The sequence below is a fragment of the Panicum virgatum genome, chromosome 2K (assembly GCF_016808335.1).
Source record: "Panicum virgatum strain AP13 chromosome 2K, P.virgatum_v5, whole genome shotgun sequence".
Lineage (NCBI taxonomy): Eukaryota > Viridiplantae > Streptophyta > Magnoliopsida > Poales > Poaceae > Panicum > Panicum virgatum.
In genome coordinates this window covers 65,224,744-65,243,552 of record NC_053137.1, presented here as the reverse complement: position 1 = coordinate 65,243,552, position 18,809 = coordinate 65,224,744, and the positions used below count along the sequence as shown (strand labels likewise).

The 18,809-nt window shown below is 49.3% G+C and overlaps 2 protein-coding genes and 2 long non-coding RNA genes across 9 annotated transcripts; 2 read left to right on the top strand and 2 right to left on the bottom strand.

Moving 5' to 3' along the window:
• Nucleotides 1-3,192: 3,192 nt before the first annotated feature.
• On the bottom strand, nt 3,193-4,366 carry LOC120694617 (hydrophobic protein LTI6A). The gene is made up of 3 exons (XM_039977800.1): nt 4,008-4,366; nt 3,763-3,871; nt 3,193-3,471 (listed from the first exon to the last, which is right to left on the bottom strand). The coding sequence occupies exons 1-2, from the start codon at nt 4,092-4,094 to the stop codon at nt 3,788-3,790; spliced, it is 171 nt and encodes a 56-aa protein (XP_039833734.1). The 5' UTR covers nt 4,095-4,366; the 3' UTR covers nt 3,193-3,471; nt 3,763-3,787.
• A 5,717-nt stretch (nt 4,367-10,083) lies between these two features.
• On the top strand, nt 10,084-10,780 carry LOC120694615. The gene is made up of 2 exons (XR_005683567.1): nt 10,084-10,118; nt 10,255-10,780. It is a non-coding gene; the product is annotated as an uncharacterized LOC120694615 (long non-coding RNA).
• Nucleotides 10,781-12,635: 1,855 nt separating this feature from the next.
• On the bottom strand, nt 12,636-18,247 carry LOC120694613 (putative pentatricopeptide repeat-containing protein At3g01580). Of its 5 annotated transcripts, none has more exons than XM_039977796.1 (7): nt 15,772-18,230; nt 14,726-15,241; nt 14,570-14,629; nt 14,321-14,477; nt 13,423-13,956; nt 13,221-13,344; nt 12,636-13,075 (listed from the first exon to the last, which is right to left on the bottom strand). In XM_039977796.1, exon 1 carries the CDS (start codon nt 18,142-18,144, stop codon nt 16,054-16,056), a length of 2,091 nt encoding a protein of 696 aa, XP_039833730.1. In that variant the 5' UTR covers nt 18,145-18,230; the 3' UTR covers nt 12,636-13,075; nt 13,221-13,344; nt 13,423-13,956; nt 14,321-14,477; nt 14,570-14,629; nt 14,726-15,241; nt 15,772-16,053. The 5 variants fall into 5 exon arrangements, with proteins under 5 accessions (XP_039833730.1, XP_039833729.1, XP_039833731.1 ...); XM_039977795.1 differs by having other exon boundaries at nt 14,726-15,046; XM_039977797.1 differs by having other exon boundaries at nt 13,423-13,909; nt 14,726-15,046.
• LOC120694614 lies at nt 13,920-15,084 on the top strand. 2 transcript variants are annotated; one of them, XR_005683566.1, is made up of 3 exons: nt 14,060-14,201; nt 14,337-14,501; nt 14,621-15,084. It is a non-coding gene; the product is annotated as an uncharacterized LOC120694614 (long non-coding RNA). The 2 variants fall into 2 exon arrangements; XR_005683565.1 differs by having other exon boundaries at nt 13,920-14,501.
• Nucleotides 18,248-18,809: the final 562 nt, after the last annotated feature.

Genomic DNA, 18,809 nt, shown 5'->3' with positions numbered 1-18,809 from the left:
TACAAATAAGCATATAAAACAATCAATAATTGTGTCATTCTTTTGCATCCATATATTATGTTGTTTTGACCCCATCATAATGCCCCATCATTTTACTTCCATCTATCAGGATCAACCTGTTTTGATCCCCATTAGACGTGTCATACGGCGTAGTCTTGATTGGGTGGGAAAGTCTGACGAATTTTTGTATTCGGCATGGATTCTATAATTATATTTTAATTTTTTAATTATGAAATTAGATATTTTTCAATTGTATATGATATGGCCTCTTGAGTCAGTTTAGATCATTAGTTCTTTGTAAAATCCAATTGTGTAAATTCTTCTCCTTTTTATATTAATGTATAAATTTCTAGACCCTCTCGACGAACGTGGTGGTTATCTTTTTTTCTATAACAACACTTGCTTGTTAATATAATATATATCTAGAGTGGTGGGACCATGGAGCCACCTTGAGCGATGATCTTGACTAGCCAAACCAAGCAGTGCAATAGATAAGTGTTGCGCTGACCAAAAGAGATACAGTGAAAAGAAGGTCATAAGATGGAGAACAACAAAGTAATCATTTCATCAAAACCACTTAATTACTAGTATAAAACTTACACATTTGTATCTTTTTCAAACTGTTATCATATTTTCAGATCTTAATCTTTCAAAAAAAATACTTGATCTAGCTTATAGCTATAATTAATATCTAGGGTGTTGCATTATATTTCATACACAAGGATGATATAGTTTGATTTCTCATTGTATCTCTTATGGAACTATTATTATTTAGTCCATATTATTTCATATATCAAACATTATATAGAACTTAATTTGTAGAACCATGATAAACATGTCAAGTTAGAGATAATCCGATAGAGGTAAAGTGCTTAATATGCTGTCAAAAGTTTAAATCAATTATTTAACCATCTTAATGACTTCAAATGAAAAAATTCAAAACTACAAAGTTGTAGATCTCGTTGAGAGCTATAATTTTCGTATAAAAATCATCTCCATCCGAGTTTGTATGAAAAAGATATGATTTTTCTAAAGTCAGACCAAGGCTGTACTGTCACGCCGGTGGGAGTGGCGTGACGAAGTTGACACGTGGAATATGAGCTGGCAGACCCCTTCCGAGTGCTCCGAAGCGTGCCAACATGGCACATCTTGTCACGCCAATGCATGTGGCGCGACCAAAAGGGTTAGATCTGCAAATATATATCCAGGTGGGTTATTTTAAAATAAAATTAAAAAATAGGTTAAAAATAAAAAAATTCGAGATAGAGAAGCTGACGGATGGGCCCGGGCGAGGAAAAGAAAGAAAACAAGTTTGAAATTCGAAACGAAGGTGTTCCCGAGCTCAAAAATTCACCAAATTTTTACTAGAGATAGATAAAATCACCAAGAACACAATGCAACAAGAATCACTCAAAAATCTTTTGTAATTTGGTCGCGGAAAAAAGAATAAAGAGACTATTTTTGAAATTTCCTTGAATTTTGTGGCTCGGTTCAAAAGTCATAAAATCTTGAAAAAATATTTTTAAATCAACATTTAAAATCTAGTATTTAAATAAAATTTTTGGAGTCCAAGTTGCACAACAAAATTTGAACTTTCTTAATAAGCACATATTCATACATACACAAAATTAAATTCAAAACACAACACACATGCACATGATGCTCCTTTATGCCTTAATGATGCTTATGATGATATTGTTTAAGTGTTAAGCATGTTTTTATATTTGGGGTCGTGACATGGGAGATACTATTCGCTGTTGTTGAGGGATGCTTTAGTTTGGTCCAAAACATAAGGGATGCCTGAGGTGCTGATCGCGAACTGGATTGCCCATATTGCTTGTGCCTGAATCCTTGGATGGCCTTGTGGTACTCCCTGCAGTGGGAAATCACAGCAGTCAGCAGCGTCCCAGCCAGCAGAGATCCCACTCTCATTCCCAGTTTACAACCATTTACACTGCTGGGCCGGCCAGCTCTGATGGGCTCTCGTGCAGACAGCGCCCTCCGTTCCGTTGGCCGCCGGCCCCATAGCCCATAGGGGAGCTCGATGCTCGGAGTTTCAGGCCTTTAGGGCATTCAGGCAATCAAGCTGCCTCGCTCTTCTCCTACGTTGGAGCATGCGGCGCCGGAGAAAGAGACTCGCCGGCGATTCGCTACCGGTTCGGCACTGTGGGGCGCAGGGATGCAAGTTATATTTATTTTGAGTTATTGGGTCGACCCAAAATTTTAATAAAATGAATTAGGATGACATTGTGCGTAATTAATTTAGGAGAAAAAATAAATTAAAATATCATGCCATCGTAATTATTTAGTTGACCCATAAAATACCATTTGGGTTCCCACTTGCATCCCTAGTGGGGTGTCACGCGGGGATTCGGATGGATGGATTCCCCTGGCGGGCCGGGTACAGCCTCGATTGACCCCATAAACAATGGATCCGCCACTGCGTGGGACGACGATGTTTGGCGCCGTCGTAGGCTGGCTGATGGACGGTCGCTCTCGACAGTGAGCTGGTCTTGTCTTGTCTGCTGGGATCCGCTCCCACAATACAAGAAAGCGAAATCCAACCACGGGGAGCCGAAACCGACCGTCACCACGGCCCAGGTGGTGAACTGGCGATGTTCCGTCCCCCCCCCCGCGGATGCTGGGAATCGTGACTCGTGAGCCTGCATTGTGCAGGCACCCTCGCCGCTCATTTTAATTTCCCTCCACTGTATGGCAGTATCTGCCCATCGCTGGCACCGATTCCCTCCGCACGAGCTTCTGCAGAAAAAAAAACAATGCCAGCATCTGACTTCTCAGAGCACTGACCACGGCATTTTGTGAGTTGTGCTACTGTGCTAGCATCGCATGCAAAAAAAAAAAAAACAGAGAGAACAAAGTACAAGATACGGATGGCTAAAATATTGAGGTGCTCGATGTGCGACCAAACAGAAGGCTCGACAGCGGACCACCACCACCCTCCCGCTGCAAACGCGACAAGATATACAAGCGCCCACGGTTTTTCTCTCCGCGATCCGTTCGATCGGACAGCAGGTCCGTTCCGTTGGAAACGTGGACAGCTAAGCTACCCTTCCTCCCGAGATGCTAGGCTAGCTCACCAAATTAACAATATTAATGGCCGGCTTTGAAAAACAAAGGGGGAAATTGGTAATGTCATTACTCAAACAGTCCAGTGAGGTTGAGTCCAGTAGGGGATTCGATTTTCTTCCACCGAAGAAATTAAGGACGAATCAATTAATTAATCAAAGTACAGGGACGGAAATGCGCAGAGGAACTGGACGATACAGAGCAATAACACCAGGCCGACGTACGACGCGCCCAGCACGGTGCGCCACTATACGCCGCGCCCAAAGCAAAAGAAACAAGGAAAACCAGAAACTACTAGAAGAAAAAAAAATTACAACGTCTCAAATAGCTGCAGCTAGCAGATTACACCAGAATAATCACGCGCTTGAGGTCCCACATTATCACCTGCTCAAAAGCAACAAAAAAAAGTTAAAAAAAGCAACAAAAAAAAGATCGAGTGTTAGTTACTGCTAGCTGCTGACACAAGATTAACCGAAATTAATCCTGACCAACATGCTGTATGTTTGTTCTTCACTGCAAAATTCACTTGCTTTGGAAGGTATATATGGTGCTTTTCTTTTTGCAGCACTCTAGCTAGTCTATACGTAATTCAATTCCTAGCTACTTCATCTACATGAACACTTTCAGTAACAAGCTGTTGATCGAAGAAGCTGGCGCGTGCCTGCATAATAGTACCTCGAATGAAGAAGATGTCGATCTTCTACTTGGTGATGGCCCAGACGGCGTAGATGATGCCGGGGAGGTAGCCGAAGAAGGTGAGGACGAGGCAGATCCAGAACTCAACCTGCAAGATACAGAGTCATCAGCCGCCTTAAACACAGAGTCTTAAACAAATGGTAAACCAGAGCACAGTATCATGCATGCGATGCGAGCACGCCGGCCGGCTGCGAATCAGCAAAGGAAGACGAATGGAGACTTACCCCGCAGCCGAACTTGAAGAAGACCCCGAGCGGCGGCAGGATGATGGCGAGGATGATGTCGATGCAGGTCGCCGTGCCGTCCGACATCTTCTCGGTCGATCTCTTTTATCTCGGCCGCCGAGTAGGAGGAAGAGGGGAGAAAATATCAGATAGAGCCCAGATCGAGCGAGCAAGTTGCAGCGGCTGAGCTTGAGTGCGATGAGCTGAGCTCTCCCGGCCGCCGGCTTATAAAGACGAGGCGGCGAGCGGGCCACCGGGCTCCCGGCACGTGGCCTGCGTCTGCCAAGATGCCAAGGGGCCGGGGCGGGTATCGGATCCGAAGGTTCCCCGGCCGCGTGCGCCGAGCTGTCCGGCATCGACGGCCAGCGCGGACAGATCCATCCATAGGACGGATCGATCGGTGGCGCCGCCCTCCGGCTGAATTTAGCTAGCTAGCTTAGGGTTCGTTATTACGTTTCATTCTGGCTGGTTATATTTTGTGATGCTAGCTTGACATCCAAGGTGTAGAGTGGAACTGGATCAACCGTAGTTTCCATTGATCACCGGCATAGCCTATATATACATCCAACTCAATGAAGGGATCAAAACTACCCTAGATTACAGGACGCGCTGGCGTTCCAGGAAGAACGAAGTCGTGGGCGTGTGCGTCCGAGTCTTGGTGATCCGCAGAGCGCGCCGAGGCGAGGACGTGGCGACCGCGTCGGGAACGTGATCCGCAGAGCGCGCCGTGGAGAGGACGTCGTGACCGCATCGGGAACGTGCGCTGAGTCCGCATGCGGCACGGGATAGTCGCGTAGACAGTTGGGCTTCAACACCCCACTGCAGTCTCAGCTTCGCGATCCGACGCAGAGACAGGAACGGAAGTCCTCGAAGAGTGTCGTCGGCAGACCCTTTGTAAAGATGTCCGCAAACTGTCTGGCGCTGGGAATCTGGAGAACGCGAAGCTCACCGATCGCCACCTTCTCCCGAACGAAGTGGATGTCGATTTCGATGTGTTTCGTGCGCCGGTGATGGACTGGATTGCGCGACATGTACACGCTGGAGACGTTGTCGCAGTAGGCTATGGTAGCCTGTGTAGCGTTGCAGTAGAGCTCCCGTAGTAGTTGCCGAAGCCATGTGCACTTGGACACAGCGTTTGCCACCCCGCGATGATCCGCCTCCGCGCTCGAACGGGACACAGTCGTCTGGCGTTTTAAGGACCACGAGACCAACGAGTCGCCGAGGAAGACAGCGAAGCCCGACGTGGAACGTCGCGTGTCTGGGCAGACGGCCCAGTCCGCGTCGGTGTACGCGGTGATTGTTGGAGAAGATGACGCCAGGAGCTGGAGGCCGAGCGACGAAGTCCCCTTGATGTAGCGGAGGATGCGCTTGAGAAGTGCGGAGTGCGCCACGGTGGGAGCATGCATATGCAAGCAAGCTTGCTGCACAGCATATGCAATGTCCGGCCGCGTCAGAGTGAGGTACTGGAGCGCCCCTGCCATGCTGCGGTACCAGGACGCATCGGTCTTTCTTAGCGGCACACCATCTGAGCTTGAGGCCTTGGAGGAAGTCTCGGCCGGCGTCGCGACAGGCTTGCAGTTGGACATCCCGGCCCGATCGAGGACGTCGAGGGCGTAGGAGGACTGAGAGAGCAAGAAGCCCTCGCGATTGCGCTGAACGTCGATGCCGAGGAAGTAGCTCACGGGCCCCATGTCCTTGACAGCAAATGCGGACTGCAAGGTACGCACGATGTGCTGAAGGAGTTCCTGCGATGACGCCGACAGGATCATGTCGTCGACGTAGAGGAGAAGATACGCCATGGCGTTCCCGCGTTTGTAGACGAACAAGGAGCTGTCAGTGCGTGTTTGCCTGAAGCCGATGGACAGCGCGTGCTCGACGAAGCGTTGGAACCATGCTCGAGGTGCTTGGCGAAGGCCGTAGAGCGAGCGGGAGAGCAGGCAGACATCGTTAGGGCGCGCAGGATCGGCGAAGCCAGGCGGCTGCTGGCAGTAGACGCGCTCTTGAATGTTGCCGTGGAGGAACGCATTTGATCCTTCGAGTTGGTGTGCTGGCCAGTTCTTGGAGGCGATGATGGTGAGGACGGTGTGAATGGTGGCCGGTTTCACAACTGGGGAGAAAGTTTCACCGAAGTCGATCTCCGGTTGCTGACGATCACCGCGCACAACCCAACGAGCTTTGCAACGCTCGAACGTGCCGTCGGACCCCGTCTTGATCTTCCACACCCACTTGCCAGAGAGGACGCGGGCGTCAGGAGGACGCGGAACAAGAGTCCACGTTTTGTTGCGTAGAAGAGCGTCGAACTCCTGTTGCATGGCGTCGCGCCAGTGCGGGTCACGAAGAGCCACACGAACCGACTGAGGGACAACAGATACTGGCGACGTGCCGGTGAGCGCGTACTTGGGGTTGGGCTTGAAGATGCCGTCGCGCGCGCGTGTCACCATGGTGTGCTGGCGAGGAGGTGGAGGAGCGGACGTGACGTCGGGTGAAGCTCCCACAGGTGTTAGCGTTGCAGAGGAGCTTGGTGCAGCAGCTGGCGACGGCGGCGGCAGTGGCGTGGATGGCTGGTGGCGTGGCGCGACGTAGGCAGGCGTGGCGTGCACTGGTAGCAGTGTATCGTCGTCGGCAGAGGTCGGAAAGGGCGAGGGCTATCGTGACCTCGCAGGCGATTCACGGAACGGGAAGGCGTGTTCCACGAACGTGACGTGCCGAGACATGTAGACGCGACCGGTGACGACATCGTAGCAGCGATAGCCGCGGTGATCGCTGGGGTAGCCGAGGAAGACGCAAGCCACCGAGCGGGGACTGAGCTTGTGAGGCGACGTGGCCGTGGTGTTGGGGTAGCAGAGACAGCCGAAAACGCGGAGTTCATCATAGCGCGGGGGATCACCAAGAAGCAGATGGTGCGGCGTGATCTGCCCGGTGGCGCGACAGGGACGCCGGTTGATGAGGTACGTCGCCGTGTTCAGAGCTTCAGCCCAAAAGGAGAGGGGAGCTGCACTGTGAAGAAGCAAAGTACGTATACAGTTGTTAATGGTGCGCAAAATCCTCTCTGCCTTGCCGTTTTGCTGGGAAGTGTATGGACAGGAGAGGCGGAACGCCGTGCCCTGAGCCGAGAAGAAGGAGCGCAAGGCAACGTTGTCATATTCAGTGCCGTTGTCGGACTGAAAAGCGACGATGGGAAGCCGGAATTGTGTGGTTACATACGCAAAGAAGGCACGGATGACATGAGGAACATCAGACTTTTGTCGAACCGGGTAAGTCCAAATATAATGAGTGTAAGCATCAATGAACACAACATAGTATTTGTAACCGGAATGACTGTAAACAGGCGATGTCCACACATCAGAATGCACAAGTTGAAAAGGGAAATATGCAGGTGTGTCTGAATGCTGGAAAGGAAGGCGAGCATGCTTGCCAACACTGCAATGGTGACAAGAATGCGCTGCCGATTTATTACAGTGGAAATCCAAACTATGAAGGACCTGATGCAAAGTGGTTGAGCCAGGGTGCCCAAGACGGTTGTGCCAAAGCTCGATCGACGCCGAAGAAGATGCAGAGAGAGCTTGGTGGAGAGGCAGCCATAGAGGGTAGAGATCACCTGGGCTGTCACATCGGAGCGTCACCGTTTGGGTTGGAAGATCCTTGATTGAAAAACCGGCAGGGTCAAATTCAATGGAAAAGTTGTTGTCACGAGTTAGTTGACTAACGGAAATAAGATTCTTAAATAGAGAGGGAGTGACAAGAACATTATGCAGATGAAGAGGGGTAGAGGAGGTAGGGATAGTGCCGGCAGCCGTATGAGTAACGGGAAGCCGAGCACCGTTCCCAACAGTAACGAAGGATTGAAAGGGAGTCAGAGAAGAAGGAGAGATACCGGAACCACTGGACATGTGGGAGGAGGCGCCGGTGTCGAAGTACCAATCAGCGGAGCTGGGTGGCTGAGTGGCGACGCCGGCAGTGTTCAGGGCTGCGTAGAGGGCGTTGTTGTCCCATGCAGACGCCCCATAGTGTGCAGCATTGGGCGTTGGAGGAGCCGGATGCTGTGCCACCATGGCCTGTTGAGCCGGAGGACGAGGAACGGCATGGGCCAGGCTTGAACAAGCCCGGTCCACGGGTTGTAGTTGGCCGTCCACGGCACCTGTGGCCGCTGGGGTGCGGCGCTCGTGTTGCCGGAGGAGGACGAGCCGGCGCTCGGTGCACGACCGCGGCGCTTGTTCTTGGGCTTGGAGCCGCGGTTGCCACCAGCGTCGGGGTTGGAGGAGGCGGACGCACCAGAAGAAGAGCCGCCAGAGCTGAAGGACCCGCCGTGAGCGGCGGGGGCGGCAGATCCTGTGGAGCCACCGTGGTTGGCGAGGAACGCGCTGACCGGCGGCCGTGTTGTCTTCGTGCTGAAGTTGGATCTCCTCGAGCAGCAGGTAGGAGCGGGCACTCATGAAGGTGTGAGGCTTGGAGGTGAGCACCGGCTTGACGTAGCGGTACTTGGGGTTCAGTCCGCGGAGGAGGTTCAACACCTGGCTGGGCTCGGAGACGGGATGACCAACGTCGCGTAGTTTGTCGGAGAGCTTCTTCAGCTTGGTGCAGTAGGCGTCGATGCTGAGATCGCCTTGGACGACGCTGCAGAAGTCAGCCTCAAGGATGACAGCACGGTGCATCTCGTTGTCGCGGAAGAGACCTTCGATGTCCGATCAGATGGTGAACGCGGAGGCATCGGGCTTGTAGATGAGGTCGAAGACGCCCTGGTTGACGGTTGTGTAGAGCCAGTTGACGATGGCGTAGTCGACCTGACGCCATTCGGCGTCACGATCGGCAAGGGGCGGCGGAGAACGAACGTGGCCGAGGAGACCGAACTTGCCAAGAACAGACTCCAGGAGGCAACGCCATTGACTGTAGTTGGAGTCAAGGAGATCGAGGAGAACAGGGACATGGTTGCGGATGTTCACCGTCTGAACCACGGCGAGGGAGGCAGGTTGGGGAATGTCGAGGAGGTCGGAAGCATCAGAGGAGGAGGAGGAGGAGCGCGCCGGCGAGTGTGCCATGGCGGCGCTGGAGGAAGGCAGAAGCGGGTAAGTAGGATCAAGCGCTAACTGATACCATGTAGAGTGGAACTGGATCAACCGTAGTTTCCATTGATCACCGGCATAGCCTATATATACATCCAACTCAATGAAGGGATCAAAACTACCCTAGATTACAGGACGCGCTGGCGTTCCAGGAAGAACGGAGTCGTGGGCGTGTGCGTCCGAGTCTTGGGTGATCCGCAGAGCGCGCCAAGGTGAGGACGTGGCGACCGCGTCGGGAACGTGATCCGCAGAGCGCGCCGTGGAGAGGACGTCGTGACCGCGTCGGGAACGTGCGCCGAGTCCGCATGCGGCACGGGATAGTCGCGTAGACAGTTGGCCTTCAACACAAGGACACGTCGACGGGGCCGAGCTTGTAAGGTCCTAGCTAGTGAAACTCGCCCTGTTCATGGTTTGAGTTTACCGGTTTCTGGTTTGTTTCCAACCCAAGCCAAGATAAAAACATCGGTCCGGTGCGGGCTGGATTTGAACGGTTTCTGACGGCTTAATTAATACCTTGGTTTGGTTTGGTTTGGTTTGGGTAGATGGTTTCACGGGTTAACACACCAGTTTACAAGCAGACATGCACCCACGTGAGAGACTACGGCGGCCTACAGGCAAGCATGCCTCAGCAGGGAGCGCAGCCTCAACGGCGGAGCTGGGGGGGGGGCCGGCAGGGGCCATGGCCCCCCCTAACTTCTGAAATTTCGCAGAGGACCCCCTCTTCATTCTAGCCCAGCTACGAAGCCCAGCAGCCCAGCTACGAAACCCAACCGCCTGCAGCCTGCAACGATCAACCAAACAGCCCAAGAAAATAAATCGGACGCAGCCAACAGAAGAAAACGCGTTCGCCCTTCGCAGCGCTCGTCCTGGCTTCGACTCGAACCAGGCACCAGTGACGCGACGGCGCCGGCGGCCGGCTCACCTGCTCCAGCGAGATCGCCGCTCGCGCCGAGGATGGACGGCAGCCCCGGGTCGCCGTCGCCGGAGACGGACGAGATCGTCGTGAACCTGCCCACCTGCTGCTCCAGAGCCTTGCGCCCAGCAAACGAATGTAAGGCTGCTCGCCCTAGTTATTCTCCTGAACCTTAAATCTTATTTCTGTATGGGAAAAGCTGAAATTGAGGTTTGTTATAGCAATAGGAATTATAGACTGATTTGTGGAAACTGATTGGGAGTAATCGTTTCAGGAAACCAAAGCAAAACCAAAAAGAAAGACACTTTTTTCTTTCTACAAGAAGGTGCCTACTGAAGGGGGCAGGGAAGATGGTTTGGTTGATCAAATTTCTCAATTAGATGAAACTCCAGTAGCAGCTCCAATTGTATTACATGATGAAGCGACACCTGCACCCAAAGTTCCGAAATTAAATTCAGATGGTAGTGTTTTGATTGTGGAACGCGATCCTGGTTTACGAGGTCAAATTTGGGACTATCCTGTTGATGAACAAGATCGAGCTCGCAGAATATATGTTATGCTTGGCCCATATCAGAATAAAATGGAAGATGGATTTCTAAGAGATTGCTTGGTGCTCTATATTGAGAAAGAGATAGCAATTAAAATCACAATGGATTCAATTATCGATGATTTCAATGCAGTTAAGGAGCGTGCGGTTAGATTCAAAGACTAAAGTAAGTTATATTGACCCTTTTGCCAACAATCTTTTGTATGAACAATCAGTTCCATAATATATTTGTACATGGTTCTGCAAATTATTAGAATACGGTGTGAATTAGCATTTTTTCGTAATCAAAACACAATCGTTGTTCATGTTCAATGGACGACCGGCCCCCCTGGATTTCTTGTCCAGCTCCGCCACTGCGCAGCCTCCGCTCGAGGCCAGCAAGGCCGTCGCGCAGCATCTTTGTCCTGACCGCCGGGCGTCGCAGCCGTCCGCCACAGCGTATGTTGCCCGGATATGCGGATACGGATATCGGTACGCGATACGGGGATACTCCGATACGCTATTTTTCTAAAAACAATGATACGCGGATACACCAATATATATAAAAAATAAAAATAAATAAAAGTTTCATGAACTAGAATGTGAGAAAATATAAGTTCTAAGGACTATAATGCGTCATAAACTCATATATTCATATGTTCTATAATTATTAGAAAAGAGAAGGGGCAAAAGAAAAAAGAACCAACCTTATCTTACATCTTACATGTTCGTCTGTTCTGTGCGAGGCTGCTGCGGGCCTGCGGCTGCGCGAGTGGGGATGAGAGGGTGACACAGCTGAACGGAGGACCTTTATACGAAGCGATTGAGTGGTGTTGTTAGGGTTTGAAGGTATCGGACAGGTATCCACAGGTGTCCCACAAGTATCCGATACTTACGGGATACGTATCCGGGAGTATTCGTGGAGTACGGGTATCCGATATAGTATCCGATACCGGTACATGAGTTTTGTGAAGTATCCGCGTATTATAGGCCACAGCTGGACCGCAGCAGCCGTCCCACGTAGCCGACGCCCGCTGTTGCACCGTCCGACGTAGCCGACGCCCGCCGTTGCACCGTCCGCCGCCGTCCCACGCAGCCGAGGCCCGCCGCCACGCCGTCCGCCGCCATGCCATCCGTCGTCATCGCCGCAGCAGCAGCCGTCCGCCGCCGTCGCCGCAGCCGTCCGCCGTGGCACCGTAGCAGCAGACGTCCTCCACACGCAGCCACAGCCTTCCTTTTTTTCCCGGTTCACGGGTTCACACCGCAAACCAAGCAGAGCACGGCTTCTATCGTGGGTTCTCACTGGTCTGGTTCCAACCCGCGCGGGGGACCGGGACGTCGGGACCATCTGGGTCCGGTGCGGCCTGGTACCCGGGTTTGCTGAACCGACGAACAGGGCGAAGTGAAACCAGGCAGTGAAAAACGTACGCCTGCTAGCAGCTGGAACCTGTAAGAAATTTTGAACTCGCAATGGACATGGTGAAACTTCAACTGCTGCCTGCCGTAACGGGTAGTAGCGCAGGATCGGTTCGAAAGTCTTGTCTTTTAAATTAGTGAAGGAAACGAAGGCTGCTTGAGTGCTACGAGGAAGCAGATCCGCGGAAACTTGAAGAACATAACTAACTGCACTCCTCAGGGAACATTAAACAAAAGCACTCATGTTTCACGGTCGGTCAGGCTGTGCCAGCTGCCAGCCAGAGGGAAGCGTACAACTTGGTTAGCAGTAATTGTATAACCATTCCTTTGATTCGAGTACCCCCCCCCCTCCGAAGAGGTCCAACGAGTTGTGCATTGGCACGAAAGTAACATCTATCACTGCGAAAGAGTCTAAAGCCTAGTGGTTATAAGAGTCTTGGTAGCACCTGAGGTCCCGTGTTCGACTCTTCATGGGAGCGAATATTCTGGGATTTAACGGCGTTCTGTATTAAGTGGTAGACGATGTTTCCGTCGATAGCGTGACGCCTATGGTGACTTCGCCAATCTCGAGGATTTACCGGCTCAGTCTTCGAAGATGCCCATATGGATAGGATTTGCGTACGTGTATTCATAGGGGTGTGCGTGCGTTATGAGTGTCTGAGTTGTACTGTGTAATCTTAAAAACATCTACCACTGCTCAACCAAGAAAAAAAGAAAATTAAACCTGGTTATTTTATTACTCCATCGTGCTAATCCTACCCGTCAGCCGCAGATCTTTCTGATTTGCTTTCATCAGGGAACAACCTTTTGGTTTGACACGACATTGTTTAGTAGCGTTTAGCTAGTGGGATCATGTAGGTAGGGACGGTGGCCGTGGATCGACCCTTTCGTTCCCACGGTCTCCACGACGGCCCGCGTCGATCCATCATTCACGGCCTTTGATAATCTCTCTCCTGTACATCTGTCCGCTCCAGTCCTCCCTGCTAGCGGAAAGCGAATCATGATTTTCATGACAAGTGAGGAACCTGCTTTCGTTGCTACCAGTCATGTTCAGGCCGAATCGAAACAGCCGGGCTTTTCAATATTCCATCCCAGAGTTTGCTCGGAGACTTTCAGCATGTTCTTGTGGATCTTGACTCTGGACGGTTTGTGCCTGAATATGACCAGGACCAGGAAAAAAAATTAAAGAGGGTAAAAATGTCACGCACAAACCTGGAAAGAACTTTTGCTTTCATTTGTTCTTAAGCTTTTACATGCATGTTCTCGACAGCAAATGAAGAAAGCTTTTATCATTGTACCTTTAGAGTAGACTCCAATGTTCTATATTTGCAGATGTACTCCAGTGCGACTTGGCTTGGCCTGAAAATCATCCCAGAGTTTGCGATAGCAGGCGACCATAAGAAAGCCAAGCTGTCCCAGAACCTGTGCGCAAAGAAAGTTACACAAGCAGGACCACTAAAACAGGACCACTAACTAACACGTAAAAAAATGTTGTCATACCAATCAGCTCGCCCAGTGAGCAGCGTGTGAGAGAGTTAAGGATCCGGTCAGCATAATTTGAAATCGCCAGTGTGACATAATGCATAATCTTCTTGAAAACCACAAATAATGCATAAATCTTGCTAGATAATAAAAATAACAGAATGGCCCGTGGACCGTGGACATGTCCATGTCGGCACCCACCGCCCACGCCATTGCCCATTGCCCATGAATGATGATGAATGGACTGGACCACAACCCAATAGGCCGCTATTAAACACCACTGTGCTGCAACGGCAGGCCCTGCCAACGAATCATCAGACCAAGCAAGCACCCAAGCTCGTCTCTTGTCTTGTATGCTGCAGCTGCTATACACGCTTCCTTCCGGGTGATGTAGGCTGATAGTGAAGCGAGCCTTGGCCGTGAATTCAGAGGGTTGTCGGTGGCCGGTGGGAGCAGCATGAAGAGAGGGCGTGGGTCGGTACCCGGTTCTCAGGGGCGTCCTTATCTGCCCACATGGAGAGCAGTGCCGTTTAAGCTCCAGTACCCAAAGACCTGCATGGATCAGGATAAGCATTTGCCAGTTTTTCGTTGCGAATGAATGATTGACATGTGGTATTAATCATGTTACTTAGGTCTTTGCGAAGGTTTGGGTAGGTACGTATAACGTGTGGAGCTCTCCAGACCAAAGGCTCCACATGTCCAGGCTATCATTTCTTACTCCGGTATCTGTAGCCAGCCAGGCAACGGCTACTGGATATGTACAGTCTACCACTCGGCGATAATTGAAGAACTGGACGGTTAGCAACATGCTCGTTAAGTTTACCTAGTTGTATGCAAATCTATGGGGATTATTTTCTATCATGTATGGACGACTGGTTGTTTATGAACTTCAAATTCTGTTGCAAAAGATAGTTACCGGTGCAGGATGGCAGGTGGTCCAAGGCACATCACACCGACCATTGGAGCTTTAATAGAGTCGATGAACAGAGGTGGCCTGGATCGGATAAAGATGTCCGTTCGGCCGTTCGCTTTGAGCTTTACCTTCTTGAAGCTTGCAAGTTGATCTACTCCATCTACACAACAAGGAAATAAACAAGGTAAGAAACCAAAAGACAACCAAGGGCATAGTGTAATCGAAGTCACACAAGGTCTGAGGCTTACTTACATGACACAATAGTAGCACAAACCATCAAGTGATGGCATTTTCACTTTTCAGAGCTCCGGACTGAAATTGAAGAAGTATGTCAAAATCATACACTGAAGCATTGGGACTGCAAATATCACATCAAGAGGAAAATTTTGCAAGAAAGGAGCTCCCTACCCCATAGATTCTGGGAGGCAGAATTGGACAAAGGCTATAATAATGTAGGCCAAGTTGTTGAGCTCAATCCTCTGCACAAACTTCAGATAGCAGCAACGCTCGGTAGGACAAGCAGGGTATCCACTATCTGATGAAGACATGCAGTGAGCCCACTCCTTTGTGTTGGCCCAGAACCTTCATTAATTAACTGCCCTTGTGCATTGTATATGATGCATCATCAGTGAAATCCAGGTGCTTTACTGATTCTACTTTTGGCGCTCTTTCTGCTTTTGGCATCCAATGATGGAGACACAATTGTTGTATATGAGAGCAACAGGTGAACTGATTCATGAATAAGCAAAAGCTTGGTCATGCTGAAACCCAGTATGGAGAAAAACTGCACCGATTTGTGCAGTCTAACTATCTACCGCGGCAAATAAGCCCCAAGAATCATGGCAAAAAAGTATATTTCACAATCACTGAAAAACTTCAAACAGAACATAACTGGAAGTGTGGGTTGCTTCTGTTTCTTCAGAGCTGTAGGCAGCACAAGAGGAATTCAGAGCATTGTATAGTGATCGTCTACAACAAGGATACAAAACCTAAGAAATGTGGCCATGTGGGTGTGGCACATCTAAAAACATTGTAATAATCTTAGTGCATGAGTGCCAATTTTCTTTGGTGAACTGTTGATCAATAATCAAATGCTTGCAGAAGATATTCTTGATCATTAATAAGGATAAATATCAGAATATATTAAGCTGCATACAGAGCAATGAGAAGTTGAATTCCAGAAAATGAGTTCTTTGATAAAAAAAAGGTTAAGTGATGCCGAGAAAAGTGAATACATTCATCGGTAAAATTCATATGAAGCATTGTGCTAGTCAACAGAATAATATATTCCAAGCTGTACATTCTGGATATCTTGTGACACCAAAAGCCCTAGCAGAATGTAGATTGCAGGCATGGTAAAGAAAAGGAATAGCATATTAAAATCCTTCAACATGTAACACCAATAAAATGCATAAATAATCAGTATAATTTACTTTGTAGTCATGTGCACTCACCTATGCCCACAAATACGAAAATTTCACCAGAGAAGACCTCTGAACAATGTTTTGCTCTAGTAGCTGTTGCTCTTTGTGATCTTTATCAACAGTTTTACACTTGACATTGCCTAAGGTATCCAGGATATGGTATTAAGTAACCATGCGTACTTTTGCAAGATCTGTATATTATCATTGAAAATGGCAGTCATAGATTTTTTTTATCTCCTTTCCACTTATTTGTTCTATGCTCTTTTCTTGTAAAATAGATACAAATATGTATGAGGAACCGCAAGCTGATGGTCAAATCAAGCTATTTCCTGTTCTCTTCTTCAAGCTCCCCGGTTCTATCATATTTCTTATCCTAGTCACATCAGACCACATTCCAGCATTCGCATAGATGTTAGACAGCAGAATATGATAGCCAGGATCATTGGGATTTTGTTCAAATATTCTTTCTGCAACAAGCTCAGCAATGTCCATTCTATTATGCTCTCTGCACGCTGACAATAGACACCCAAGAACATCGATTTCTGGCACTTCTTCTAAATTTGCAATAAAACTCCAAGCATCATCAAGCTTCCCAGATCTGCTATACAGGTCAACAATGCACGAAAAGTGCTCCTTATCTGGAGTGAGATTATAGTCCCGTAACATGGAATTGTAGAAGCGCAAGCCCTTATCAATAAGGCCTGCATGGCTACAACATGACAACAGAGCTACAAAAGTCACTTTATCTGGAAAAACTCCATCTCGCTTCATTAGGTCAAAAAGAATGAATGCTTGATCATCATGACCATGCTTTCCAAGAGAAGAAATCAGAGTGTTATATGTAACAGCATTGCGCTCTGTCATCAGTAGAAAAATATTGCTGGCTATTTCTAGGCAACCACACTTGCAGTACATATCTATAAGTGCATTACTAACTGAGCAAACTGAACTTATGTTATGCCTGATGGCATAAGCATGTAGTTCCTTACCCTGAAGTATCCTGGAGTGTTGATTGCATAGCGGAAGAACTGAAACAACAGTCACACGATCAGGTCTTAGTCCCACTTTCTGCAGTGCCCTTAATGCATGCAATGCTGACTCAGAATCCTCATTCACAGCATATCCTCCAACCATTGAATTCCAAATGACTAAATCTTTCTTTGGTGTGAACTGAAATATAATTTCTGCTTCCCTAATGAGTCCTTGTTTACTGTAGAAGTCAATGAATGCACTCACCAGAAACTCACTGTGGTCAAATCCATTTCTTACGGAGAAGCAATGAATTGCTTTTCCATACCTGAATAACTTAAGTTCCGAAAGACTAGGAAGTATGGTTGCCAGAGTAGCTGAGTTAGGCTTTACTCCTGAAGAAACCAGTTTAGTAAACAAATTGATACCTGAGGCATACATTCTATTTTGTAAATGACCTGCGATTATGGTGCTCCAAGAGACTACATCCTTGTAATCGATAGACCAAAACAGAGAAGCTGCCACATCCAGACAAGCACATTTGCAGTACATATCAACTAAAGCATTATGAACACAGATGTCATCGCCGACTCCACATCTTACTGCGCATCCCTGCAATGCCATTCCAGTCCTCAGCTCTTTCACCCTACCACATGCTGGAATAACAGTGGCGAAAATCACAGAATCAGGCAGAAACCCTTCTGACCTCATGCGATTGAACAAATCCATCACCTCGAACCAGTCCCCTCCATGCACGGTCCCTCCAATCATCGCAGTCCATGCAGCCAAGTCCCTTACTCCCATGCTCTCAAACACGCTCCTTGCTTCATCCAAGCACCTACACTTGGCAAACATGTCCACGAGCGCGCACTGCACAAACAAATTGGGCACCACGCTGCCACGGGCAATATCTGTCTCAATGTTCTCTCGAACCCTTCTCCCCTGCTCAACAGCTCCAAGCGCCGCACAGGCTTTTAGAACAGGGGGGTACGTGAAACGATCAGCAGTGACCGAAACATCACTGGCCACGTCCCAGTAGCGCTCCAGCGCTTCCGAGAACCTGCCTACGTCGACGAGGCCCTTAATAACGGCGTTCCAGGTGAAGGAGTTCCTCGTAGGCATTCCGTCGAACACACCAAGGGCGTGGCCGAGCCCTGCATCCCCCAGCCTGGCGTACGCGCGCACCAGCTGCCCGGCGAGGACGGTGCTGCGACGGTAACCACGCACCAGTAGGGCGGCGTGCAGTCTCCGCACCTCCGCGAGCACGGGGCCCGACTGCAGCCGGAGGAGGAGCGAGTCGTGCGAGACGGCGGCGTCGGGAGGGCCGCAGCTGCTGCGACAGCCGCGGCAAGGAGTCGTCGCTGGGGAGGCAAGAGAAGGGCGAGGCTGCCTCAATTTGATTCCCCTCTTCACGGCGGAGTAGAGCGTAGGCATCCCGTGCCGCCGTGCGGACGAGCCGCCGCCGCTTCACTTTGGAGTTTTGAATGGCGAGTTGTTTGGAGCGGGGAAAGAGCGAAACGAACGGCCGTTGCACCGTGGGTCCGTGGCAGTTGAAACAGGGCACTAGATATTGGCATTTCTGATACAGATCCAGCGATCTGTTAGTTCAAAATTTTGAAAGGCTTGTGAATTTTTTTTGGAGATTACACAGTATAATATAGACAATGTACGCACTCACACCCTTATGAATACACATACACAAACTCTACCCTATGAGCATCTTCGAAGACTAAGCCGATAAATCCTCGAGATTGAACGTCACCTACCACTGAATGCACAACACTGTTAAATCCCAGAATATTCGCTCCCATGGAGAGTCGAACCCAGAACCTCAGGTGCTACTGAGGCTCTTGTAACCACTAGACTACAGGCCATTTCGCAAGGCTTGCGAATTAAGATCCAGATTCTGAAAACTCTCCTAACCACCAGAAATGTTTGCTCACTAATGTTTGCTCACTGATACTACTAATGTACAGACAACTTTGATTTCTTTTTTTTTTTGCTTGTCTTAACCAGCCAGTTCGGGATTTCTCGTGAACTAAGGAGCAACTTGTTCATGTTATCTGGTGATCTTAGTGTGCCGTGGTAGTCAAAATTAT

What these genes read in the sequence shown, in the direction of transcription:
- LOC120694617 (XM_039977800.1), bottom strand. Translation starts at nt 4,094, where the DNA reads ATGTCGGACGGCACGGCGACCTGCATCGACATCATCCTCGCCATCATC. An exon ending in TCTTCAAGTTCGGCTGCGGG is followed by an intron (nt 3,872 to 4,007) that starts GTAAGTCTCCAT and finishes TGTATCTTGCAG; the next exon opens with GTTGAGTTCTGGATCTGCCT.
- LOC120694613 (XM_039977798.1), bottom strand. Translation starts at nt 18,144, where the DNA reads ATGCCTACGCTCTACTCCGCCGTGAAGAGGGGAATCAAATTGAGGCAG.